At 45.1% G+C, this 26,457-nt stretch overlaps 4 protein-coding genes across 7 annotated transcripts in view; 1 reads left to right on the top strand and 3 right to left on the bottom strand.

The window, feature by feature from the left end:
- Positions 1-2,817: 2,817 nt before the first annotated feature.
- Positions 2,818-9,416, top strand: LOC135334781 (receptor-type tyrosine-protein phosphatase mu-like). The gene is made up of 23 exons (XM_064530099.1): positions 2,818-3,003; positions 3,153-3,476; positions 3,529-3,732; positions 3,792-3,968; positions 4,022-4,216; positions 4,312-4,488; positions 4,537-4,884; positions 4,990-5,113; positions 5,186-5,346; positions 5,471-5,668; positions 5,806-6,002; positions 6,088-6,178; positions 6,336-6,418; positions 6,674-6,710; positions 6,895-7,109; positions 7,253-7,546; positions 7,628-7,871; positions 7,922-7,986; positions 8,051-8,185; positions 8,243-8,371; positions 8,434-8,585; positions 8,861-8,996; positions 9,169-9,416. Exons 1-23 carry the CDS (start codon positions 2,895-2,897, stop codon positions 9,238-9,240), a joined length of 3,867 nt encoding a protein of 1,288 aa, XP_064386169.1. The 5' UTR covers positions 2,818-2,894; the 3' UTR covers positions 9,241-9,416.
- LOC135334835 (carbohydrate sulfotransferase 11-like) lies at positions 9,395-12,083 on the bottom strand. 4 transcript variants are annotated; one of them, XM_064530193.1, is made up of 4 exons: positions 11,946-12,083; positions 11,776-11,819; positions 11,593-11,678; positions 9,395-10,271 (listed from the first exon to the last, which is right to left on the bottom strand). In XM_064530193.1, exons 3-4 carry the CDS (start codon positions 11,644-11,646, stop codon positions 9,417-9,419), a joined length of 909 nt encoding a protein of 302 aa, XP_064386263.1. In that variant the 5' UTR covers positions 11,647-11,678; positions 11,776-11,819; positions 11,946-12,083; the 3' UTR covers positions 9,395-9,416. The 4 variants fall into 4 exon arrangements, with proteins under 4 accessions (XP_064386263.1, XP_064386262.1, XP_064386260.1 ...); XM_064530192.1 differs by having other exon boundaries at positions 11,593-11,687; positions 11,946-12,081; XM_064530190.1 differs by lacking the exon at positions 11,946-12,083 and having other exon boundaries at positions 11,593-11,687; positions 11,776-11,939.
- Positions 12,084-12,195: 112 nt separating this feature from the next.
- On the bottom strand, positions 12,196-21,102 carry LOC135334796 (receptor-type tyrosine-protein phosphatase F-like). The gene is made up of 22 exons (XM_064530122.1): positions 20,867-21,102; positions 20,071-20,260; positions 19,557-19,719; positions 19,283-19,319; positions 18,842-18,944; positions 18,675-18,787; positions 18,181-18,462; positions 17,706-17,803; positions 17,345-17,432; positions 17,108-17,184; positions 16,824-16,958; positions 16,601-16,720; positions 16,169-16,338; positions 15,708-15,843; positions 15,534-15,626; positions 15,257-15,413; positions 14,971-15,041; positions 13,833-13,967; positions 13,406-13,543; positions 12,996-13,147; positions 12,661-12,796; positions 12,196-12,484 (listed from the first exon to the last, which is right to left on the bottom strand). The coding sequence occupies exons 1-22, from the start codon at positions 20,913-20,915 to the stop codon at positions 12,410-12,412; spliced, it is 2,718 nt and encodes a 905-aa protein (XP_064386192.1). The 5' UTR covers positions 20,916-21,102; the 3' UTR covers positions 12,196-12,409.
- The window catches only part of LOC135334720 (uncharacterized), an 8,775-nt gene continuing 3,244 nt past the window's right edge, over positions 20,927-26,457 (bottom strand). Inside the window, exons 7-22 of the mRNA XM_064529995.1 lie at positions 26,316-26,457; positions 26,082-26,255; positions 25,852-26,025; positions 25,628-25,801; positions 25,401-25,577; positions 25,163-25,339; positions 24,779-25,060; positions 24,418-24,690; positions 24,011-24,295; positions 23,516-23,833; positions 23,067-23,360; positions 22,625-22,951; positions 22,132-22,455; positions 21,293-21,640; positions 21,014-21,139; positions 20,927-20,964 (exon numbers count right to left, since the gene is read on the bottom strand). The exon at positions 26,316-26,457 is cut by the window's right edge and continues 35 nt beyond it. Coding sequence (XP_064386065.1) covers positions 20,927-20,964; positions 21,014-21,139; positions 21,293-21,640; positions 22,132-22,455; positions 22,625-22,951; positions 23,067-23,360; positions 23,516-23,833; positions 24,011-24,295; positions 24,418-24,690; positions 24,779-25,060; positions 25,163-25,339; positions 25,401-25,577; positions 25,628-25,801; positions 25,852-26,025; positions 26,082-26,255; positions 26,316-26,457 — 3,633 coding nt within the window. The remainder of the gene's footprint in view (positions 20,965-21,013; positions 21,140-21,292; positions 21,641-22,131; positions 22,456-22,624; positions 22,952-23,066; positions 23,361-23,515; positions 23,834-24,010; positions 24,296-24,417; positions 24,691-24,778; positions 25,061-25,162; positions 25,340-25,400; positions 25,578-25,627; positions 25,802-25,851; positions 26,026-26,081; positions 26,256-26,315) is intronic.

Genomic DNA, 26,457 nt, shown 5'->3' with positions numbered 1-26,457 from the left:
AAAAAGTATAGTCTGCAAGAGATGGAGAAACTCATAAGTATTATTACTTAGGCCACTGTTAGTTGCATACTTGTTTCAGATCAACCTCCCTCCTCGGTTTTGCTCACCTCCTCAATTAAGTCATTATTGCTGACGTCAGCCATTATTTGAGGTCAAAGTCCTTTTTTTTGCTGACATTGCATTATTTTACCATGTGCCATGTTGCAAGATGCAGTGTGCACCAAAAAGCCAGTGTGTAAAAAAATTAAACTATTTTATGTGCAGACTCAGTCCTTTTGTGTATTTTCGTCAGTTAAAAAAACAGGATATGACGTCATCAAAATAATAATGGGATAATGGGTAATGTAATGAAGACCTCCCTCCCTCATCGGGGTTGAGCTAGTATTCTCATCTGAAACAAGTATGCAACTAACAGGGCCTTATGAGTGTTGCAGACTACTTTTCAGTGTATGTTGTATTAAAGTGGTGGTTTGTTTGGTGCTCTGGTGGACCAGCCACGCCCCCCTCCTCCTGCAGACTACCAGCTCTCAGCCTGTGCAGCTTATGCATCCACTGACTGCTATGTAGCTAGCCTGTTAGTTCTCAGGTAAAAGGTCACTGCATTGAGCATCAACGTAGCTACACATATTTTGCTGACATGACAATATTCGTAGCACGTGATTGTTATGTAATAGTAATTGCCCACTACCCTCGTATATCGACAACCCCTCGAAAGTAACGAAGAAAAACTGGAGGAACAGCGCCACTCAACAGAGCGTAGAGGAGGTACGACATGTAGGAGCTCCTACATGTCGTACCTCCTCTGGGTACAATGCAGAGGAGGTACGACAGGAAGCGATGTATCACTGCTAAATTGACATTCTTTAAATAACGCGCACACTTGCCACGAACAAAATGTCTTCCCAGCAAAACGTAGACAGCGACATTGCTAGTCCTTTGTCAGTCTCTAGTCCCTTGTCATCAGTAGAAATTGGACTTGACAGATTGATCACTATATTTTGAAGATAGGAATAAAGTTTGCTTATATCATCCCGTCCTTCTCAGTGATCTATGTGGATTTGCGACAAGTTAGAATTCAGTTCCTTGATAAAGAAGACCAAGACAGTGCTAGTGACTCTCCTGTTGTAATGATGGATGCCTTCATCAGAGCTGATCCCGAGCTAGACAAAATAGTACCTCCTTTCACTCAACTCAAAGATTACTGCTTCGTATCGGTAAGAATTCCGTCCACTACATTAAACTGATATAGTGCTAGTGATCATACAAACTATAATTATAGAGAGGCATAATTATATGAAATTGTGTACATCATACATATAGTTTATAGTACAAATAATTATTCCGAATGTAGGTGGAAGAGTTTTGCAAACGTGTGTACGTCAAACACCTTGAATCTACACCAGATGGACTCTTCATTATCTGGGGATGGACAGAAGAGAGTATGGATGAGAAAAATGCCTCTGATGACGATCCAGCGTTGATGTCTGACAGTTTGTCAACAGAATCAGATAAAAGTGATGACGAGTGTGCAGTCTCAAAAGAAATTAGCACCGTTAATTTTAAGTGTGTTGGTGTCACTCGTGACCCCTTGTATCAAGAAACTTTGAAGCTAGCATTTGATATGTTGATCAACGAAAAAAGACGTTCCAGTGAGATTAAATCCCGAACCTAACAATCCGTATGATTCTCATGCAGTGGCATTTGAGTGTAAGATAATTGCTGGCTGTTGGAAGGTGTTTAGGTATGTACCTAAGGAACTGTGTGATTTTGTATTGAGTGCTATCGACAAGGGGGACATTCTTAACGTTGAATTTTCATGGATTAAATATAAAATTATTCGAAGTACCACTCTAGTATGTGCACTGCAACTTCTGTCAGATCTACTTCCATTCCCAGTTCTTCTGCGTTTAGTTCTGTTCATTGCATTGTTAGGTTATTTGGGGTTAATCTCTCCAAGTGTGTTGTTAGTAAAAGTACTTGCTTGGTACCAAAATAATATCAACTGCTAATTGTGTACGGTATTGAAGTAATACAAGAGCCAAATCCAATATGTTTTCAATGTAAAAACAGAGCAACAAAACTAATTAAAATGGATCTCGTGACCGTGTCGCACCTCCTCTGGGTACAGCGGTTTTCAGAGTTTTTGCATCTCCAATGTCTAGAGCGGAAGTCACTTGTTACGTGATATTCCCAAGTTTGACAACATCACCCGAGCACAAATATTGCTGAGTCAGGCAAGTTTTTGTACATTGACAATATAAATTTTATAGACAAAATTACTTGTTACTAGTTAATCAGAGAAGTCTGAAATAGGATTGTAGCTTTCCAGTATTATAATAAGAACTGGTTGAAGTGGCTTGCCCTGGCCTGACTACTCATTTTGTGTTGCTGCAAGCTGATGAGTCATACAGACAGTAGAATCTCTCTTAGCTCCAGACATCCAGTCTTGTGTTGCTAATAGTAGCTCACAAAACTATTTGAACTGCTTACAATCTCAAAGATAGCTTCAGCGGGATGCAAAAGGCTTGCAAAGGCTATTTCCAAAGGTTGATTTTCTCCTAAATCATGTATTGGAAAAAAATCGGTTTGGAATGAGGTAGAAATTCAATCTTGTTACGTAATGGTTCACGTGACAAGTACTTCCGCTCTAGACATTGCAAATGCAAGAACTCTGAAAACCGCTGTACAATGTATATGCCTCCGGAGAGTAATGTGACTTGATAGATGACATCACCCACACTTGGTTGGTCAGTGTGCAAATTCCAAGCTTGTGACAGATACAGGAAGTCACGTTACTCTCCGCATACATCTGATACACAGTATGCCTACGTGCGATACTCTCTCTCTAGTAGCTCTATCGTAAACTCTTGCTTATAGCAAGAGTTCATTATAGGATGAATAATGAACTCTTGGCTACAAGAATAATGAGAATGTTCCCCTCAAGGTTATTTCTCTGCTGTCTGCTGGGAAGTGCTTCTCTTGTGTATGGACAGCAGCCTCTGAGTGAGTTGATATAGATCATGCATAGATACTATCATGCAGTCAGCTATAATTATGGCTGAGCTAATACTAACCTGTGCTATTGGATAGTAGATGAAACAAGTATTATAGGTTTGGTATCAGAGCATCAATTATTGTATTATGGCATACAGTTCGACTGGCAGCATCCAATGAGCCTGTTAGCACTGACCACACTGGAGAGATCATCTCATTCTCTGCTGTTGGATCAGGAGCTGATGGTCTACCACGCCCCTGGGTTTGCTACACCGAAGACACTGGTAGTGTAGTGTGGCAGGGTCCTGGTGGGAGTGCATTGCAACTTGAAACTAGATCGTTGGCAGCTACGGACGAAGTGTTCTTCAGAGATGCTCCTAATTTTGGCGTTATTCTGTATCGTGGTCCCACACACTTCAGTCCTGATGGAGAACACTGCTGTGTGAGGACTAACACAGCACAGAGTAAATGTGTCACCTTCAGTGAGTGCTGACTATATTGTCTATGTCCAATACTAACCCCCACCCCCCACAGCTCCCTGCCCCACACTGAGTCCCCTGTCTAATGGAATGCCAATTTCATATAACCGAGATACCAGCAATCGTTACGTGGCCACCTACACCTGTGTCACTGGGTACTTCATCAGTGGAACCAGAAGAGTAACTACTGCAATAACTTGTATGAGTACTAGTACTACTACTCCTGGTGCCTGGTCTCCACCACCTCCCACTTGTACAAGTAAGACCATTATATTGAACTAGTAAGTAGTTAGTGTGTGTTTATTTTCCCCAACACAGTCGTCACCTGCCCTGTCCTAACCTCCCCTACCAATGGAGGTGTGTCCACCACCCCTAGTCGGGACTACCTCACCATTGCTGCATACAGCTGTGACCCTGGCTACTTCCTCACTAGTAGTGCTACTAGACAATGTGAAGCTACTGGTCAGTGGTCATTAGTAGCACCAACTTGTCCACGTGAGTTAGCAATGGTGGGTTGGAAGTAATGGTGATCAAGCATCTCCCCACAGCTGTTGACTGTATAGCACTGATGGCCCCCTCCAATGGAGCAGTGGACACAACTTCTGGAACCACCTTCATGATGAATGCTACCTACACCTGTAACACTGGATACAACATTGTTGGTAGTGAGATCAGAACTTGTGGAGCAAGTATAACAAGTGGACCAACTGGAGTTTGGAGTCCAGCTGCACCAGTTTGTGAAAGTATGTTATACCAATGTGTTGTGGCCTCACGTGATTTCCTACAGTCTTATTACTGAACCCTTTGTCAGTGAGTGTTGTTTCCTTGTCTGTTACAGCTGTTAACTGTGGAGCACTTGCTAACCCCTCCAATGGAACAGTGGACACATCTTCTGGAACCACCTTCATGATGACTGCTACCTACACCTGTAACCCTGGATACACTCTGACTGGAGATATGACCAGAACTTGTCAAGCTGATGGAATGTGGAACTCTAGTGAACCTGCCTGTGAATGTGAGTGTGACCTACACAGCTTCAATACTACTCATTGCTCCCCTGCAGTCATTGTCCTGTCCATTGGAGGCACTGTCTACACTAACAACACAGCTCTGTCCGTCTCCCTCATTGGAGAGGGCTCCTCTGCCCTCACCTGTCACACTGAGCTATCCACCTGCTGCAGGGAACAAGACAACCCCAATGGAGGGGCTCTCGGAGGGTGGAGAGGACCAGATGGGGTCGGTGTACCTTCAGAGGCTAACTTTGGAGCGACAGCTGAGGGATTCTACGTCACCAGAAACGTCAGCACTATCAGCTTGAATCAAAGAGGCAGTATTACGTTGTCAGGAGGTGTTTGCTGCACTATCCCCAGAGCTGGTGGTGCCAATCAAATATTCTGTGTGAATGTGCAAGGTACGGCATTCGTGTGTGTGTGTGTGTGTGTGTATGCGTATGCGTGTGCGTGCGTGCGTGCGTGCGTGCGTGCGTACGTGTCTTACCCACTCTTCTGTTCTGTAGCTCCTACTACTCCTCCACCAGTGGCTGGCACTGATGTTGGGCCTATAGTCGGTGGTGTCATTGTTGCTGTGATAGCCATTGTGGGGATAGTAGTGGGCATCATTGTGGCAGTCATCTTTGTCAGGTGATTATCACTTTGTGCTGATATTCCTACACTTACAGGTGTGTGTGTGTGTGTGTGTGTGTGTGTGTGTAGGCGTATGAGACAAAATAGGCTCAAGTATGCCCCTGTGCTGAAGGGAGGAACTCTGACCTCTGATACTCCTGCTAAACCAGCTCCCTACACTCACTACACAAGGGACAGAAGAGATGATGATGCAGTAGCTCTGAGTAGTGTGCTCACTCCTAAAGACACAGGTGTGTGGTGGCCTAAAATATTAAATACAACATTCCAAGCTATATTAAAAGCAATTGACAGTTATGTTTAGAGCTAAGTTCTGTTTGTTCAACTTTCAGCACCAACTATTTGTCTATATTTCAGAGCCTAATATAGTAGAGTTTCCTAGTGATACTCATGTGACGGAGGGGGAGGAGGTGTATCTGAGGGTGAAGGTGGGAGGTCACCCTCCACCCAGTCTCACCTGGTACCACGATGGTAGGAAGGTGACTGCAGACTATGCCACAGAACTGGACCAGGACGGTGGATTATCCTTCCCTAGTGTGGAGACTAAGCATGCTGGTGAGTACATGTACAGACTATAAAATGATATGCATTGTTGGTCATTGGAATGTACAGTAACATACACAGCTGCCACATATGCTGGGATAACAACTGTTTGCTCATGAGAACCCATGCTCTACATGACCCCTACACAGGTAACTACAAGCTTGCTGCTGTCAATGACTCTGGATCCATTGAGAAGCAAGTACACCTCTCTGTTAGGGGTGAGAATGAAGAGCCTCCCCCTGTCAATAAGAACATTGACTTGGGACCATTACCAGTGGAGCAGCTTGGTGTGTTTGTGAGTGATCTGCATGCCAATGGAAACCTCAAGTTCAAAGATGCTTACAAGGTAAAGTGTTAATCTGTAGTATTATCAGTATTTTAGATCTTGTAGTCTTGTTAGTTTCTTGTAGCTGATAATAAATGCCCTGTAGACATTGGACAATGGTGAGAAGGGACATGATGTGGTCGTGGCAAAGATACCTGAGAACAAGCTGTGCAATAGATTCGGGAACATTGCCGTGTGTAAGTGTTACACTGAAACTGCTCTCTTGGTGTGTTTGTTCCATTACTAAAAAATAACTGTACTTAGCACAGCACGGTTGACATAGCACTAATTATGTGGACATTATGAAACCACTTTTAAACTACTCACTCCCACATACAATGACCACCCATGCAGATGATGACAATCGTATTGTGTTGCAACCCATCCCTGGACAAGAGGACTGTCAGGGTGACTACATCAATGCCTGCTATGTAGACGTGAGTGTGTGTGTGTGTGTGTGTGAGTGTGTGTGTGTGTGTGTGTGTGTGTGTGAGTGTATGTGGGTGTGTGGGTGTGTGTGTGTGTGTGTGTGTGTGTGTGTGTGAGTGTATGTGGGTGTGTGGGTGTGTGTGTGTGCCAGACCTTGTATGGTTTGTGTTGTCAACTCTGTGGCTATGAGCTGGCTACTATAGTCTGCACTTCATGGGTTTACTCACCACTGTGGTGTACATGTTATTTTTGTTCCCTTTCAGGGCTACCAAGCACCCAAGAAGTTCATTGCCTCACAAGGTAATACACTTACATACAGTACCAGGAGTTCATTAACAATTCTTAATAAACTCCTGACAGCACTATTTATCAAGTATGCCGTATTAATGACTCCATTATGAATCTGCTTAGCAGTGAGTGAAGAATGTACAACAGTCAACACACGTTCTCAAGTTGTGAATATAATATCATGATATCAATGCAGGTCCTATACCTCGCACTGTGGTGGACTTCTGGCGGCTCATGTGGCAGGAGAGACCACCCATAATAGTCATGCTCACCAACCTCAAGGAGGGGAACAAGGTCAAGTGTCAGCCATACTGGCCCGAGTCTGGGAAGAAGCAGTTTGGACCATTCACAGTGGCCATTACAGATCAGCAGATCTTTGCTGACTACACCATGAGGACTATCAAAGTCACTGTAAGAATCTTGTTACAAGAGCTTCATGTAACCTTATACCTTAATTATATTACTTTGTGTAATCAGCTAAGTATGCTACCTTTTATGACTTCATGTATTCCCCTACTGTGTGTTAGTTATTCTTGTGGGTTTCACTACTTTAGATTGAAGGAGACAGGAAATTCCTCAAGACCACTCAGTTTCACTTCACAACGTGGCCTGATCACGGTGTACCTGAGTATGCCACGCCCATTCTTGCATTCCATCGTAAGGTCAAGTCTCAACACAAGCCATCCAGAGGTCCCCTCCTGGTTCACTGCAGTGCTGGTGTGGGACGCACAGGCACTTACATTGCCATTGATAATATCCTCGATCAGATCGCAGCCGAGGGTATGGTCGATATTTCTGGTACTATTGTCAGAGTTCGTAACCAGAGGATGAAAATGGTCCAGACTCAAGTAAGCACATTAGTCCGCTATTGTGTATCCTTGCTGCCATTTTGATTCTACTGAGCATGCTCATTGCCCCTCTACCTATAGGATCAATATGTGTTCATCCACGATGCTATCCTGGAGTCAGTGACGTGTGGAGACACTCAGATCAGTGCTGGAGATCTGCGCAGACAGATACAAAAGATGTCATCAGTGGCCCCGGGAAAAACCATCTCAGATTTCCAATACCAGTTCCAAATTCTGGAACAAGTATCTCCAAATCCTAAAGAGATCAACAGCAGTACTGCCCTCGGCTCGATGGACAAGAACAGAGGGAAGAAATACTTACCAGGTAAGCTCCAATCAACTGTTGCTGGGTCCATTTACTGTGTTGTCCTACAGCTGATGTTAATCGTGTGGTTCTGAAGGGAGAGCAACCTGACTACATTCATGCTGTGTTTGCTCATGTAAGTGTTCAACTACTAGAGCCCTTGACCTATTGTACTCTCATGGTCCCCTCCCTCCCTCCAGGGCTACAAGCACCAGAAGGCATACATCATTGCCCAGAATCCACTGGACTCAACTGTGCGTAACTTCTGGAAGGTGATCTATTCTAGGAAGTGTGCGGCTGTTGTGATGTTGACTCCACTCAGTGAGAATGGGCAGGTAAGAGATGGTCTCCATTAGAGGTCCTCCCTGTTGAGTGTGTGTGTGTGTGTGTAGGAGGCATGCTCCCAGTACTGGCCAGAGAGTGGCAATGTCACCTCCTTCGGTGAGTTCACCATCGATAACTTGGGGGAGGAAACCAACACTGGGTTCGTTATGAGGCAACTGAGCGTCCTCAATGAAAAGGTATGTCATGCATCTCTTTGTTGCCTTCAAATCTCTCTTTATTCCTTTTTGCCTCCATGCAGACCCAAAAGGCCCACCAATTGACTCAGTTCCACATCACTAACTGGAAGAGCAGTGGAAAGTGTGAGAACCTCAAGACTGTAACTGACATCAATGAGGAGGTTATAAAGGTTCAAAGGAGGACTGGAAACAAGGCGATTGTGGTCCACTGCAGGTGTGTATCTGTTATAATCGTATGATGTGCTATTAGTTCCTAGTATTACATCCGGAACCTGTAATTGTACGTCGTTAATCGCACTGGGACTTGTTTCGAATAACGGCCGCGGCTGAAAATGTTATTAAGAACTTCATCGTAAGGAATTAGAAATCAGTAGTAGTATAGTTATATCATAACAAGCACGGCAAGGTAATAGCACTCGGCCTTGCTTTGCTATTGCTAGTACCTAATTGCTACTGATTAATTGCCTAATTATATTGTTTTGTTTCCAGTGACACTGCGACCCGCTCTGGTATGTACTGCTCCATAGCTAATACCATTGACCGTTGCAAGACAGAGGGAGTGGTGGATGTGTTCCAGGTGGTCAAGGCTCTCAGGGTCCACAAGCCAGGGGCAGTACCCTCAGTCGTGAGTTCATGTGCTTACAGCTATTATATATAGAGCCTGTACCACTTAACTACAAGCCAGACCTCTCAGCTGCTGTTTCCCCATAATTAGTATACGATGTAACAGGCCATGCATTGCATTACATAGCACACCACAGTGTATGTGTGTATTAATGTGCCACTCCCCCTCACAGGACAACTACAAGAATCTGTTTGATGCTATTCTCGTCTACTTGGACTCCTTCGATACTTATGCCAATTTCTAAGATATGTGATAACTTACAATGAACTAGAACTGCTAGTATTATATGGTGTACTCTGTAATAATATAACTTTATAGGATGTGTTGTTTTTTACTTAATATGTAGTTGGTGCTGAAATGTCTATAATTATTTTTGTATTTTTGTGAAATTGACCATAAAACTTTTAATTAAACATCAAATCAGAGTAATGATGAATATGAAAACAGGCCAAAATCACTTCTATAAAGTTGAACCAGTCTACCCACCAGTGATGGGCTGAGCTCACGGTACAGTGTGTGCACATACGAGGCTTCCAATGAGTCCCATTTGTTGTACGGGAACTTTGTCAAATGACTCGATAGTTGAGCCACACCCAGCAGTTCCTCGGCTTCCCTCTCCATACTCTCGTGATGTAATATGACATCATAATCGACGACACAAGGCTGACACAATGTCTCCAGAGGTTGCCAATGTTCATTCATATCATCAACAGAAACTTCAGAAATGTATTGAGCAAATTCTGAGAATTTCACATCATTTCCCGTTGGATTTTTACCACCTCCTCCTTTTCGATAGTTTTTCACGATAGCTTTGCCATAGCGATCGTGGAAGAAAGCATTGCTATTCTCCAGCTTGAGCTTATAAGCGATGGCCAGCCTTTGAAACGGATGCCTCGATACCATGAACGAAAGGTAAGTGTTCAATCTTCTTTCTTGCTCATCTAAAGAGAAGCTGCTCAAATAGACAAAGTTCTTTCTTGTTCCCAACTCTTCTCCAGGCACTTGTCCAACATCAGACAAACCCTCTGCCCTGTTGGGACTGATGTAATACAGCACCTTCATCCAGGGACCCATACTGAGCAGAGGCACAGCACAGTAGAGTAACTCATGTTGGTCATTCACCACAATCCGTTGAGCTACAGCTAGTCTAGCAGCCTCAGGCAATGACCTCCACGCTAGACTACTGTTGCGGGAGCGACACTCGTTGTCAAGGGCAACATGACGAGACATTTGAATAGTGGACGTAATTTTGTGTTTTTTCTGTGAATGCACCAACTGCAATGAAAGGTAGTGCATGTATGAGTGTGTGAGTGTGTGTGTGTGTGTGTGTGTGTGTGTGTGTGTGTGCATGTATGTGTGTGTGTGTGTGTGTGTGTGTGGGTGTGGGTGTGTGTGGTGTGTGTGTGTGTGTGTGTGTGTGTGTGTGTGTGTGTGAGTGTGTGTGTGTGTGTGTGCATGTATGTGTGTGTGTGTGTGTGTGTGTGTGTGTGTGCATGTATGAGTGTGTGAGTGTGTGTGTGTGTGCATGTATGTGTGTGTGTGTGTGTGTGTGTGTGTGTGTGTGTGTGTGTGTGTGTGTGTGTGTGTGTGTGTGTGTGTGTGTGTGTGTGTGTGTGTGTGTGTGTGTGTGTGTGTATGTGTGTGTGTGTGTGTGTGTGTGTGTGCATGTGTGTGTGTGTGTGTGTAGGTGTGGGTGTGGGTGTGTGTGGTGTGTGTGTGTGTGTGCATGTATGTGTGTGTGTGTGTGTGTGTGTGTGTGTGTGTGTATGTGTGTGTGTGTGTGTGTGTGTGTGTGTGCATGTATGAGTGTGTGAGTGTGTGTGTGTGTGTGTGTGTGTGCATGTATGTGTGTGTGTGTGTGTGTGTGTGTGTGTGTGTGTGTGTGTGCATGTGTGTGTGTGTGTGTGTGTGTGTGTGTGTGTGTGTGTGTGTGTGTGTGTGTGTGCATGTATGTGTGTGTGTGTGTGTGTGTGTGTGTGTGTGTGTGTGTGTGCATGTGTGTGTGTGTGTGTGTGTGTGTGTGTGTATGTGTGTGTGTGTGTGTGTGTGTGTGTGTGTGTGTGTGTGCATGTGTGTGTGTGTGTGTGTAGGTGTGGGTGTGGGTGTGTGTGGTGTGTGTGTGCATGTACGTATGTGTGTGTGTGTGTGTGTGCATGTATGAGAGTGTATGTGTGTGTGTGTGTGTGTGTGTGTGTGCATGTGTGTGTGTGTGTGTGTAGGTGTGGGTGTGGGTGTGTGTGGTGTGTGTGTGTGTGTGTGTGTGTGTGTGTGTGTGTGTGTGTGTGTGTGTGTGTGTGCATGTATGAGAGTGTGTGTGTGTGTGTGTGTGTGTGTGTGTGTGTGTGTGTGTGTGTGTGTGTGTGCATGTATGAGAGAGTGTGTGTGTGGGTGTGGGTGTGGTTAATCGATTGTGAATATGAATTGTGATAAGTCTGTGTACGAGCATTGATTGCATTTCTAACTATTGCGAATTGCATGCACATGCTCTAATTATGCTTTTCGAGTGATTTATGTGAAAATTCACATGCAATTCACAATCAAAAGAACATCACATTTGAAACCTGACGTAGGGTACATAGTGATTGCACTTACTTACTGCTAGTTTCTGAGGAGCATACAAAGCCTCTAGGCTCTTAGATCCATCCATCATTGCGACCAGTTGCTCCCAGGGACCCGAGTCATCTTGTAGAGCTGAGATTAGAATAGCTAGAATCACCCGTACATGACACCACGCACACATACCATTGTATTATATTGATGAGAAATTAAGTATTCTTACCAGAGTTTCGTGCCCTAAGTTGAGGGGTGGTGGTCTTCAATGATCTGGTGAGGAGGTACAGAATAACCAGGGAGGGTAGACCTACCACAGCATATGGCAGCAACCTACCCCACTTTCTCATATTCATCTATATACATGCAGCCTAACATACATAGAGCTGCTATAATCACCTCCCTAGCTCCACACATGCATGGGTTGAATAGCTGGGCCTGCAAACAGTAACTATGCATGGTCTTTGCAGTGTAGCTCAGATACCCATAACTCAGCCTGCAAACAGTAACTATGGAGTGAGGCTTAGGTACCCACCCACCAAAATAATTTATGGTATAATTATGCATCTCTGCACACCACAACCAAGGGAGATAAAAAGAGCACATGTACATGTTCAACTCTTGACAACCATGCTCAAGTTCACAGAAACTGGAAGAAACTTTTCATTCACAAACTAAATGCGACACACAGCAAAAATCACAGGGATATCATAATCACAGGGATATCATACATGAACAGCTACAGTAATTATCGTTGCAAAGTTTTTTTCCCTACATTACAAAAACAAAAAGCCTAACTGATTATTTTAAGGTACACATTTCAATACCAAAGTTATTCATTGACAAGAGGCGAGTTGCCTTGGTTACTTGAAGTTCTGGTAGTCAGAGAACGACTCCAGGAATTCAACAACAGCCTTGTGAACAAAGATGTACTCGTCCTACACGTGTGTGGAGTGGGTGGGAGTGTGTGTGGAGGGGGTGGGATGAGTGTGTGTGTGTGTGTAATAGATATAGCATGACACCAAGTATATAAAGGCACAAGTTGCCATATTGATGCTATAGTTATGTTTGTTATTATGATGACCCCTTACCCGACCCCAGTACTAACACTCACCAGTGACTCCATGAGCCCCACCCTCTGGATACGGAGGGTCTTGATGGCCTGGAACACGTCCACCACCTGCTCTGCCTTCACCCTCTCCAGCACAGTGTACAGGGTACAGAATGCACCACTGCGTCCAAGGCCGTTACTAGGGAGAGAGCAGGAGTAGTAAAATGTGTAACCCAATGCACACGTTGTACTGTACTGATTTATAATTATATCCTTCCTAGTGATGAGCTTTCCTAAGCTTTCAGAAAAATACAAAATCATTGAAATAGAACGTAAGTTTTAGTTGTTCAAAGAGTTGATTTGCATGAGCTGTATAATAATGAATGTTATGGTCTTACTCGCAATGCACGGTGATTGGGCCATTGCCAGACTTCCTCTGCACGCGCTGCAACTCATCGATGAGGTCCAGGATGGAGTGTGTGCCCTCAGGGGGCGTTTTCTTAGACCAACAGGTGAAGTGGAACTGGGTCACCATGCGACTCTCCTGAGGCTACAAGGAGAAGAATGGACACTCTGGTATAATCCACATTATTATCATATTATACAGATTATAATTGTACCACCACCTCACAATAATTGTATTTGTCCGGCTGCTATTTCAGAGAGCTATAATACCTACATGTACGAGCACACCAACACTATGGTATAGGGTCTTTTTAAGAGCTACAGAATGCATATTTTAGCGTGGAATTTAAATCACTCTAGACCAAAGAAGTATGAGGCCTCAAATGTAGCCACTCCCACTTACATTGTCGACGGGGGAGAGCTTGAATCGACGTGTGATGTAGTCTCCCTTGTTCTTCTCGTCCTCACTGAGCTCCAGCTGGTAGCCTCCGAACACCCCTGCCTCTCCAGTGGTACCCGGCCAATACTTGACACTCATCTCCTGCACGGGTAAGGGGGGGTGGGCAGTGGTAATTAGAGAGTATATTATAATCGGCTTTGTAACTAGAGTTCTGGTGATCCAAATTCTGAAAACTTTCAGATGGTGTGCTCAAATCTCAAATGTGTAACGGGCCATAATTTCTCATTTTCGAAAAAGGACCATGTGTTATGGTATTGTCAAAAACAGGCAAAAAAAATAGACTTTAGAAAATTAATGTGATTGGACCAAGGGAAATAAAGTTATGGCTACCGTTCAAAGATACTATACATAAGAACCCCTCTCCCCTTACCTGTCCGTCCTCCTCCAGCTGAGTCAGCATAATGATAGCTGCTGACTTCTGCTCCCACACCATGCGCCAGAAGTCACCCACTGTCTCCGTGAGGGGGGCCTGGGTCACTATGAAGTTGTTACGGTGACGGTAGCCCTGTGTGTGTGGTGTGGGTGGATGTGTGAGTGTGTGTGTGTGATGGTAGCCCTGTACGTGCGTGTGTGTGTGTGGGAGGGGGACTAATCTGGCCAGGCTTTAAGGGCTGTGCTATGAATACACTTAGCACTTAGCAACAGGAAAGCACAATCTATAAATACAGCTCACACTACCATTAATGGCAACAAGGAAGGCAGCTAAGCAAAGGTCATCATGTGTTTGTGCGTGAGAGGGAAGCCAGCCATGAACACCCACAGTCTTCCTGTCAGTGATTCCTCACAACACCCCACAATACTACAGTCAATTGTGTTGTAACTTTGTATTACCCACATTAAAACATTAAAGAGTGCTTCTATCTATTATTATGCTTCAGAGCTGATAAGCTCCAACCAGCTAAAAGTTAGCATTTCCATGTACAGTGCACTTGCAACAGAGAATTGCCAAACAGCAAAACCACAATTTAGATATAAATAATATTATCATTAATCAGAGGGGAAATTAGTTATTTCGGTCAATTCTGATTCAATAATTCTAGCACATATCTGAGAAGAAAAAAGACAGAACCTAATCTACCAAAAAGGGAAAGTTGGGTCGTTCACAGAAACCGGGCGACGCCCCAACTTGATTATGTAATTGACAGGAGTACGATGCATTCAAAAGTTAGGGAAATTACTTATTGATTTGTAAAGAAATGAAGAAAAATCCCCCAAGAGGGAATCGAACCCACGCCTTATCTATCATATAATCTACGAAGCCACCACCCTAACCACTAAGCCACTCCCAGAGATCTTATACAGATACAGGTTTAGGGTTTTAGGTAAAATATTACTGTGGTTTTGCTGTTAGGCAATTCTCTGTTGCAAGTGCACTGCAATCCACTGTACAAGTCCCTGGCATACATGTCAACCATCAAATGAAGCCATAATTGACCACATAACTTCTGGGCGGAAAATAGACTTTAGGGTGTGTGTGGGTGTGGGTGTGTGTGTGTGGGTGGGCTTACGTCGAGGGCGCTGGCACAGATGTAGTCACACTGATCGTCTTCACTCGACAAGACCACTCTGCAGTCGTTAGCTGTGTGGGCGTGATGGTGATCATTACACACACAGTTTATCTTGCAATACAAAAGATGACACGCACAATAATTACTTTGTCAATTACTGAAAGCTATCAATCATCAAGCAACACTAAGCATACGCCATGAGGGTACCGCCCCCTCCACAGGGGCACTAAGCACACAAGGATACCGCCCCCTCCACCCACGCTATGAGACTACACCACCCACTCACAGGGGAGGTGCTCCTTAAACCTGTTCTTGGCGGCATTGTCAGGGAGCTGTGCTACAGAGCAGTCAAACTCATCGTCAGCAGGACTGGTAGAGTTGAGCGTCTCGAACTGGAGTTCAAAGGTCGACTTCCCTGTGTCTGCGTTCACTTCGACAAGTGACTATTGTAGAGGAAGGGCGTATAATTAGATAGTAATTATCAAATATTAACTGTCACGATATAATTATAGTTGTGTGTGTGTGTGTGTGTGTGTGTGTGGGGGGGGGGGTGTGTGTGGTACCTGTAGTTTACTCTTCAGCTCTGGAGCTGGGATGGAGTTGTCTCCACACATGATTGACTCCAGTACAGCGTCGTGGATGAACACATACTGACTCTGCAGTGTGGAGGGGTCATAAGGTCAATACAACAATCACAGGGCCAATTCATGATTACTTAAAAATTAACCGTAACTTACAGCGGTCTGAACCATGTAGTTTCTTCTGAACCTCATATGGCGGACATAGTTGAAGATGTCGAGGTTGCTCTCACCCTCAACCTGGTTCAGACACACATCAATGGTGATGAAGGTGCCAGTGCGCCCCACACCAGCACTGCAGAGGGGGGGGGGCAATGCATACACTGTACTGTATACTGTATAGAGTGGTCCCTGCCTTAGCCCACACAACAGTGGGTGGCTATTTTGTATCTTATCTATCAATCTCACGGAATTCAATACACAAATTTGCTTATTTTATGTATAGTAAACTATGCCTAGTAAACTGCCTAGTAAACTGCCTAGTAAACTATGCCTAAGTGATCTTCAAAGCTTCTCTCAATAGTAAACTAGGACTAAGATGTGGTTATTTTTGTCTATAGGCGGTTAATACGGACCAATGTGGGCACATCTCTGTGCAGTACTAGCTAGCTCTTCTTTACCTGCAATGGACGACCATGGGCCCTCTCTTGGCTGGGTGATAGCGGAGGACTCTCTTACGGAAGGTGAGGAGAGCAGTGGCGTACACAGGCACACCGTGATCAGGCCACACCAGGAAGTGGAACTGACGTACCTCACGGACTGGCATCTGGGCACGGCTCTGACCAGCAAGCTATGGGAGGGAGGGGGGGGGGGGGGCAGAATATAGTATCATTACAGGCATGTGTTAAGTACAGACTTTGACCAGCAAGCTAGGTACGTGAATGTACAGTGTAGCTGGACTAATAATTATGATCATAACAATAGTTAAGAATACATTGGTGTGCAGTGTACACCTAAATTCTAACAAGGTGATGAATCAGACATTAGGTACACAGGCATTATCACACTAAAGCCAGAGTAGCTGGCCGGGGTAGAGCACTCAGGGAACTCACTGGTGTGACAGTGAAGGTCCTGATGGAGTACTCTGCCAGGTTCTCCACCTCCTTGAGGGTCACCTGGATGTTACCATACGTGGTGGTGCCATATGAGGGCCAATACTGGTGGCACTTGACCTACGAGGACGGGAGAGAAAATCTTCATAAAAAAACATTGAATGTTGCAAAAAGTTGGAGCTGAAATAATAGTTATATAATTTTAAGCTCTGCTTCTTCTTACCTTGTCCTCTTCCTTGAGGTTGGTCACCATGACGATGGTGGGTGAGTCCATCTCCCAGACCATCCTCCAGAAGTCAGGGAAGGTTGAGGGAATAGGTCCCTGAGTGGCTATGTACTCGTTGGAGTGGTTGTAGCCCTGTGTGTGGTGTAGTGTGTGGTGTGGGTGTGTGTGTGTGGGTGGGGGGTTGTATTATTGTGAAGGTAAAATATAATATACAAAAGATGATGATAATTATAGCTGGAGCTGTAAGGAAGAATCTAATAGCTAGTGAACTGATTGCTCACATCAACATAAGAGCCATTGATGTAGTCAGAGCCTGGAGTGCTGTCTTGGAGGGAGAGCACCACACGAGAATGATCATCTGTGTGACAAGTGTGTGTGTGGGCGTGTGAGGGTGTGAGGGTACATAGACAACACAACTATCTCCTGATAAAGAGTACAATGCGACTAGTCGATCACGCGTGGTATGCATACAAGGCTGTGACTAAACTTAGGTTTTTCTATAAATAGACCATCCGTACATGGAATGATGTTGATGTAACGATTCTTGTTTTTGTTGATGTTGAGTTTGGCAGCATAACTTGTGAATGTCCAGTCCAACTCAATTTCCTGCATGGGAAAGAAAGGGTTAAAGCAATGGTTACATAGGGGTTAAAGCATTAATGACATAACCCTTGGTAATGCTGTACACATGACACAACTGTTTATGGAAGCCTGTTTAATTATGATACAATGTTTCTTAACACACACCATATATATATATATAACACGTACATGACACACACACACCTACACACACACACACAGGTGCTGGCCAACTGCTCTTAGGAAGACCTACACATCATATCTACACACGCCCACACAAAAGGCACACCCACTCACAGAATATTCGTCCTCGAGAGCCTCGTCATCATTTGCCCTGAGGAGAGCCAGTTTCTCAGTGAAGTCCCCGGCCTTGACAGGAGGGTGGTCTGCATCAGCTGTGTGTGTGTGTGGGTGTGTGTGTGGGTGTGGGTGTGTGTGTGGATTTGGTTGCAGTACAACTATTTTCACATCAAATATAAAGAAATGCTACTCTAATTAACCTCAAGTGTGTAGACTAGTCACTAGTAGTATAAGAGTCTAAGTGTGGTCCCACAGTGTACACTGTAGCAAGTGGTTGCCAAGTTACAATTAACCAGGGTAGGTAGTTGTGGCAACTAAACCACATTTCACATTCATTTGCACATCAAGGTAGAGTGCTTAGCAACAGTTGACTTAACCAATCTACCAAGATAAACAGCACACAGATGGTCAAGTCCCCACACTAACTAACCCACCCACGCACACACACATACACTCACACCCACACACTTACGCTCCGGGGGCACGGGTCGCAGCACGGTGACCTTCACAAGTTGCTCGGCCTGGCCAGCTGAGTTGATGGCAGTCACCACATACTCTCCCTCATCCTGAAGGTCTGTATCGTTGACAAAGAGGGACGAGTCAGCCAGTTGGATGAACCTCTCCTTGTCCAGCGGCTCTCCGTCTCTAGTCCATGTGACATCGGGTGCTGGTGTGCCTGAGGCCTCGCACATGAGGGTGGTGGGCTGCCCGGCTGACGTGAACACATCAGGTGACCCGACGTTGAGCATGGGAGCTGAGAGGGAAGAGAATATAAAACAACCACTTATAATCATATAGCCCATGCTTTTCCCTCAGAAATGGGCCCGAAATAAAGCACTGATCTAAGCACACCATATTAGTGTAGCACTACCAAAGACCTACTAAATGCATTTCTTGGTTTTGAAATTAGACGTTCCTATTTTGCTGTTCGGCAATTCTCTGTTGCAATCCACCGTACCGACTTACCAAATAGTCTGGTTCTCCTCAGTTCGATATTGTTTGACCTTCGACCTTTCCCGTCTGACATGCCCTTCTCTCCAGGGATGTATGCACGTCGCCGTGGGGGACCTTGGAGACGCCTGTAGTTAGTCATGTGATAGTCATGTGATCCATGCAGACACACACCCACTCACCATACAGCGAATATAAGCAGAGCCACCAGCACCACCAGAAGGATGATAGCTAACAGAGCTATAGGCACTATAACAGCAGCTACTGGCAGAGGAGTAGGAATATCTGAGAGGAGGGAGGAAGGTTGTCAGTGGGGATGTGGCTAGAACGATTTGTTTTACTGTATATACCGTATAGCGGGTAATTTTCACATTTTCGTATGAACTACATGTTACCCATTTCGTTTTTTATTTATTTAATATTTACAGCTCGGGACTTATTTTGCAGTAGACGTAGTTTTAATTTTCGTTTGATGCTCTACAATACGAAATATCCGAACATTTCCCCCGCTATACGGTAACAGCAAATGCATGCAAATGAAAGGTCACAGAACAATCTTGCAACCATAACAATGGTAGTTTATACACCACATGAAGCAAGCTAGTACATGTACACTGACTCACTTATGGTCACCACAACAGAGTCACCATAGCCCCTAGTCTGTGGATATAGGTGGACAAGAATCATGTAATGGTTAGATCATGTGCATGAGGTATCTATGTGTTATAGTGTCCTAAAGCTCAAATGACAATACAATGTACATAGTCTGAAGCATTTAATAGAGTACGTTGCTAAGCAAAAACACTCAAGTGGGATCTAAGACAAAGATATGGCTATAGGCAGCAGAGAACTTGGCAGATTACACCCCCCCCCCCCCCCCCCCACACACACACTCACATCATTGTAGAGCCTGACAAAGACATAGTATTGTCCAGGCTGCAAGGCTTGGTTGATGTAGGTAGTGTCACGGTTGATAGTGCTAGTGGGAGCTCCAGTGCCAATCATGATAATTCGTGCTGTATCAGCATTATTAGAGGTAGCAAACCACGTCACATAGTACCTGAAGGAGGTACAAACACTTAGGTTAAAACACAGCTGGAACAATTGAAACTTGTCTACCGTATAGCAGGTAATTTCTCAACGAAAAATTTCCCCACGAAAACGTAGGGTGTACCTAAACGCATGCAATGCAGTGCACGTAATAAAGCAAACAAAAACAATGTTTCACTCGTGAAAATCACCACTGCTTTAAGTTCAACAAACATTTTATCCCACGAAGAAAATTCCCCGCTATACGGTATCATGTTAATAAGCAGCTCCGACCTGTGTCTCCATAGCATTGCAGTGTGTATGCACAGTAAAGGTGACCTCTACATGTATAAATATGGCTGTATGTACCATGCATACTTACCCATTAGTTGCTTCAGAAAATGGTAGAAGATCGCTGGTAGCGATAGTTGTTGCCGTGTTGGTGAGCGGTACACTGGAGACGATCACCTGATAATAGCTATGGGGACCAAACGTAGACAATGGAGTCACGGTGACTGTGACGACATTGTTGTCAGTGTTGGTTGCCCCGAGGACCAGTCGAGGGGGCGCCACTGCACAGGGGGGGGTCCATATATAAGTTAGAGTTACAATACAGCTCCACAAGGAAGCTGCTGCATTCATTCACTGGATGAAAGCATCCAGAGAGGGTCGAGAGAGAGGGGCAGAACTACTGTCTCAAGTGTGAACAGAGAGACTGCACCACACACACACACACACACACACACACACACACACACACACACACACACACACACACACACACACACACACACACACACACACACACACACACACACACACACACACACACACACACACACACACACACACACACACACACACACACACACACACACACACACACACACACACACACACACACACACACACACACACACACACACACACACACACACACACACACACACACACACACACACACACACACACACACACACACACACACACACACACACACACACACACACACACACACACACACACACACACACACACACACACACACACACACACACACACACACACACACACACACACACACACACACACACACACACACACACACACACACACACACACACACACACACACACACACACCGCAGTCCTAGTAGCTAGCTAGCTAGGTATACTCACCTCCCACTGATGTTCGCCCGCTCATGGTAACAGCCGGGCTAGTAAACATGTTAGCGCATGTCAATTCGAATGTGTAGTCAGTGCCTGGATCCCTGTTACTGAGAGTGTGTGATGTGAGTACAGATATTGGGATACTGGCACTACTACTGGAGCTGGTCTCTGTTATGGTGCATCGTCGCAAGACTCCATTAGGTTGTGTCGGAAGGTTCCAGGAGAGGTCCAGTGCACGATAAGGATTAGGGACCACCATCAAACCGGTCGGGCGATTAGGAGCTGTGGGGGGTGTGGGTGTGTGTGTGTGGGAGTGAGAGTGGTAAGAGTGTGTGTGGGGGTGAGGTGTGTGTGTGGGAGTGAGAGTGTGGGGGTGAGGGTGTGTGTGAGTGTGGGGGGTGAAACAAGTTCAAAAACCAGGGAAGATATCATTACCTCTCTCTGGTGCAATGAAGGTGGCGTCGTTAGGAAACACATTCACAAAGACAGGATCTGACCCATCAGGTCCAATCTCAGCAGCTACATTGGGAGTGTATGTAGCGCCTCCAGAGAAATCATTGATCACAGTAAAGTTATTAGGGGTGGTTATGGTGACAGGAGCCTGACGCTTCCTTCGTGTCGGTGATGTGAACGGTACAAAGGTGATGATAACACGGTAGCCTCTGACAAATAGTACTGGTGGTACAGGCCATTCTATTCGTACGCTAGTGGGTGACCCTCCTTCTGCAGGGAGCTGGCCAATGGCGGTGAAGGGTTTGGTATTGTTGATGAGTGCAGGAGGTTCTGGAGAGAGGAAGGGCTTGAACATACTTACGATTGATCTAGCTAGCTAGTATAGCAAGTAACAAGAACTACAGATTGATATTTGATGTCTTACGTGGTACATACATAACAAATCTCAATACAACAATCATCAACAATGAATTTAGTTTTTATTTCACAACAGAAAACTATCAGAGTAGGGAACAGGACTGCGGTACACTGAACATCTAAACTATCAGAGTAGGGAACAGGACTGCGGTACACTGAACATGTATGCAAGCTACAATCGGCAATCACATGTACTTGGAAAATTTGGCAAATGAGCCCTTTGAACTGATTTGGCAGTTTTTTTCATTTGGCGTCTCAGACATGGCTACTGCTGCAATGAAGTTGTGTTTACCGGAAAATTTTCTGTTTTAAATTTGGCAATATTCGGTAAAATCCGCCAAATCGCCAAATTAAAACATTCACCAGAATTCTCCAGTTATACAGTACAGTATAGTGTGACTCACCCAATCCTACATCAAGGGTTCTCTGCATAATCATAGCTGCACTGCTGGTGAACATGGGAGCTGAATATATTGCGACAACAGAAATCTCATAGAGTCCGTCCGCTACTAGGCCGCTGATGAGATAGCCTTGAGGTAGGTTAGGCACAAACGGAATGATATCAAAGAGAGGGGGATCAGCATCAGTCGCCCTAGTCCAGGAGATGTTAAAGCTCGTGGTGACCACATCAGCAGGCATGGCTAGAGGGGGGAGGGCCCAGCTGAGGAGCAGTGATGTTCGGGTGATTACGTTGGTGGACACCATCAGGTTGACAGGGGCTGCATCAGCTATACGAGGAAAGGAGAGTTAGATTGACAAACACATAAAGTCGATCTTGACTTTCATTGAACAAGTAGTAGTGTTTTAAAATGGTACAATACCTAAACAATACGCACAACTCCCAGTCTCTACACACACACCCACACACACCCACACACACACCAGGCACACACGCACCACTAGTGGAGGAGTTGAAGGTGTGAGCATCAGTATCATTAGTGGGTGTGGGTCCATTGCCTGCTTCGTTAACGGCAGCCACTCTCAGAGTATACACACTGTTTGGTATCAGACCACCAATAGTAAACAGTATGTAGCCGTCTCCATCTTGGTAATTCATAGTGGTCGTTGGAGTGGCTGAGTTGGCGCACGGGCCCTGACATAGCATGTACATGTAGGCAGTGATGGGGGAGTTGTTGTCACTAGGGGTGGGGAAGCGAACACTCATAGATGCCAAGGAAATGGGTGTGGTTACAATGAGACTGTGGTTAATTTGGTCAGGAACACCTGTACAGGAAACACACACACACACACACGGAGTAATCACTACAGGACTGAGAGACATGCCATGTACGACATGTATGAAGTTAAAACACATTCTGAAAAGAAAGTTTCAACTCACCAAACACCTGGATAGTGGTCTGTACTGATTCATTTCCATTCTGGTTAGTTGCACGGCACACAAAGACACGATTGTGCCTATCCAGTTGTATATTCATGATGGTGTACTTCACTTTAACAGAAGGCATGTTGTCTGGCTGTGTTACATTGGCCCTTAGTACCTCAACCCCATCAACGACCTCAAAGAGTCCAGCAAATGTAGTCATAGGTATAGACTGTATAGTGCATTCAACATCATTGTTAGTGCCAGCTTGGAATCGATATCCTCCAGCAGGGAAACTTGGTTCAGGAGTAACTGGAATGGAATGGAATCACACATTCAAATTCGCACGCACGCACGCACGCACGCACGCACGCACGCACGCACACACACACACACACACACACACACACACACACACACACACACACACACACACACACACACACAGGGATTTCAGGGCAACTCACAGAAAACTGTGACATTGGTTAAGCTGGATACTGCATTTATAGTTTCAAAGGTACGTCTGTTGGAAAGATAACAACCAAATTCGCCTCTATAGGTAGGCTGAATGTTGGGAATCAGCAGTTGACTGAGTAGCTGGTTAGACCCAATCATCATGTTAGTGATTCTTGGATCAGATTCGTTTAAGAAAGTAAAGTCAAATCTCCATTGTATAAAGAGTGGAGACTCTGCTCCCACTGGGTTCTCCCCTATGCAAGTCAGATTGAGGGTATCTCCAGCAGTGAGCAGGTACTCTGGTAACAGTGTCTGGTTGAAGAATGGAGCTGTGTGGTGTGTGGGGGTGGAGTGGGTGGTAGAGTGTGTGTATGGTGGAGTGGGTGGTAGAGTGTGTGTGTGTGTGTGGCAGCTATTGTCAGAAATCATAAATGTAAATTTCCAAAGCAGTTTCCCAGTCAACATTGTCATTATGCTATACTGTACAAACACAAGATGTGACTCACTGACAACAGAGAGCATAGCAGTGAAGTACTCCAGCATCACTCCATCCACACTGACAGTACACCTATATCCATCCTCATCTTGAACACCCACATTCATAATAGTCAACATGTTAGTGTTGATACCAAAGACACGATCAGCTATCATGGAGTTTCTTATAGGTACAGACATCCCAGACAAATCGTGCGTCCAATTGTACATGACACTGCTAGGAGCACCCACTGCCACACAGATGAAGGTGGCATTATTGCCAGTGGGGACACTCTGGTCAGCTATAGGTTCAACAGCTGCATGTAGAATAAGAGACAATATATTGCACAATCAGCATATTTCGTGTGGCTAATAAACACGTTATGCTGTATTAGGTACACACACACACACACACACACACACACACACGCCCACTCACCCACTACGTAGAGGCGACCAGTGGAGGTGACAGGCCCTCGGGCATTAGTAGCAGTACAGGTGTAGTTACCAGCACGATCCATCGTCACATTCATCAGCTCTACCATAGTGTTGTTAGCCACAGGCAAGGGAAGGTCAGCCATATTGCTAGCTGTTGTTGTTAGGCCCACGGTCACCAGTCCATCATCAGACACAGCAGAACAAGATATTATTACATTGTCACCAACACCAACCACTTGGTCCATTATCATCATCGTTACTCTAGGGAGTGACACTGCAGAGAATAACATGACTGTAACCTATCAACAGGTTCGCTGATAAGTGGTGAAGCACTTCCTCACACACGAAATACTGTTACTTACAAATGAGTATTTGAGCAGGCGGCATGGAAGTGATGCTTCCAGCAGGGTTGGTGATTACACACGAGAACATTAGTGCACTGTCAGCATCAGTTACATTGAGCACAGTCAGAGTGCCCGTGGTGGTGCCAGAATAACGACCAGCTGTGTCGTTGATGTCAGCACCGTTGACTTGCCACTGGTAGGACAGCTGGAGTTCTCCTGACATCACAGTGAAGGTTGCAGTGTTTCCAGGGATGAGGTAGGCAGTGTTCCCTGGCTGTGTGGTGATGCTAGGGGAGGTCACTGTGTGTGGGTGTGTGTGTGTGGGGGGGGTAATGATCATGCATAGTAGACACAGACAAAACTAAAACAATAATTTGGTGTGTGTGTGTGTGTGTTACTTACGATTACAGATGGGAGCCTGAGGCATCCACACTCCATCACTCCCACAAGTCCTAGTGTTGTATCCAGTCAGAGTGTATCCAGTGTCACAGGTGTAGGTAGCAGTCATATTAAAAGTAGTTCCAGAGGATGTGTCCACTGTTCCATTGATGGGGTCAGTGAGGTCACCACAGTCAACAGCTGTGCGGTATAAATAACAGATAGTGACAGGAATGTTTGACCGGACTAGAGAGCAGCTTACCCATGCACGTTGCCACGGTACCCACCCAGCCAGTAGCTGTACAGTCACGTACATCACCGAGGGTTAGGTTATAGCCAGTGTTACAGGAGTAGGTGGCAGTGGAGCCCACAGCTCTGGGGATGGTGGTGTCGTTGTACACAACCATCCCATTGATTAGTGTGAGGTCCTCACAAGTCACTGCAACAGAATAAGAGTATTTTATACACTAGTATTGATAATATACTCACAGTCACAGGTTGGTTCACTAGTACTCCAATTTCCATTGGCCTCACAAGTCCTGGTCATATATCCAGTCAGATTGTAGCCAGTGTTACAGGTGTAGGTAGCATTGCTCGTGAAGGTGGTGGTAGTTACATCAACCATTCCATTGGAGGGGTCAGAGAGGGAGCCACAATCAACAGCTACAGTGGGATCATAAAACAAGAAAATGGAGCCATGTAATTTAACTTACCAGTACATGTTGGTTCACTAGTACTCCAATTTCCACTGGCCTCACAAGTCCTGGTCATATCTCCAGTCAGAGTGTATCCAGAGTTACAGGTGTAGGTAGCATTGCTCGTAAAGGTGGTAGTGGTGACATCAACTATTCCATTGGTGGGGTCAGAGAGAGTTGGACAGGTGACAACTGCAGGAAGGAAGAGGACCATCAGTGTACACAATGAACAAGAGATGATAACGTACTATCACAAGTTGGAGCAGTCCCGCTCCAGTCTCCATTAACCTCACAAACTCTAATTACATCTCCAGTCAGCATGTAGCCAGTGTTACACGTGTAGTTAGCAACGGTCCCAAAGTTGTTGTTAAGTACGTTGACCATTCCATTATCAGGGTTAGAGAGAGCTGGACAGGTGACAACTGCAGGGAAAAAGAGGCAATTAAAACACTGTACACAATGAACAAGAGATGATAACGTACTATCACAGGTTGGATCACCGCCACTCCAGTCTCCAGTAGCCTGACAAGTCCTGGTGGTGACTCCATTCAGATTATAGCCAAAGTCACAGCTGTAGGTAGCATTCATCATGAAGGTGGTTCCAGAGGATGTGTTCACTGCTCC

The sequence above is a fragment of the Halichondria panicea genome, chromosome 4 (assembly GCF_963675165.1).
Source record: "Halichondria panicea chromosome 4, odHalPani1.1, whole genome shotgun sequence".
Lineage (NCBI taxonomy): Eukaryota > Metazoa > Porifera > Demospongiae > Suberitida > Halichondriidae > Halichondria > Halichondria panicea.
The sequence above is the reverse complement of the archived record's forward strand: the minus strand, read 5'-3'. Positions and strand labels throughout refer to the sequence as shown.

Excerpts from the sequence above, each read along its gene's own strand:
- LOC135334835 (XM_064530190.1), bottom strand. The coding sequence starts at position 11,902 with ATGAATATGAGAAAGTGGGGTAGGTTGCTGCCATATGCTGTGGTAGGT. Across the intron at positions 11,688-11,775 it reads ACTTAGGGCACGAAACTCTG|CTCTACAAGATGACTCGGGT; the intron begins GTAAGAATACTT and ends TTCTAATCTCAG. Across the intron at positions 10,272-11,592 it reads ATGCTCCTCAGAAACTAGCA|TTGGTGCATTCACAGAAAAA; the intron begins GTAAGTAAGTGC and ends CTTTCATTGCAG.
- LOC135334781 (XM_064530099.1), top strand. The coding sequence starts at position 2,895 with ATGAATAATGAACTCTTGGCTACAAGAATAATGAGAATGTTCCCCTCA. Across the intron at positions 8,186-8,242 it reads CACTCAGTGAGAATGGGCAG|GAGGCATGCTCCCAGTACTG; the intron begins GTAAGAGATGGT and ends GTGTGTGTGTAG. Across the intron at positions 8,586-8,860 it reads GCGATTGTGGTCCACTGCAG|TGACACTGCGACCCGCTCTG; the intron begins GTGTGTATCTGT and ends TTTTGTTTCCAG.
- LOC135334796 (XM_064530122.1), bottom strand. The coding sequence starts at position 20,915 with ATGTTTACTAGCCCGGCTGTTACCATGAGCGGGCGAACATCAGTGGGA. Across the intron at positions 17,804-18,180 it reads GCGACCCGTGCCCCCGGAGC|CTGATGCAGACCACCCTCCT; the intron begins GTAAGTGTGTGG and ends ACACACACACAG. Across the intron at positions 15,627-15,707 it reads ACTACATGGTTCAGACCGCT|AGTCAGTATGTGTTCATCCA; the intron begins GTAAGTTACGGT and ends TCCACACTGCAG.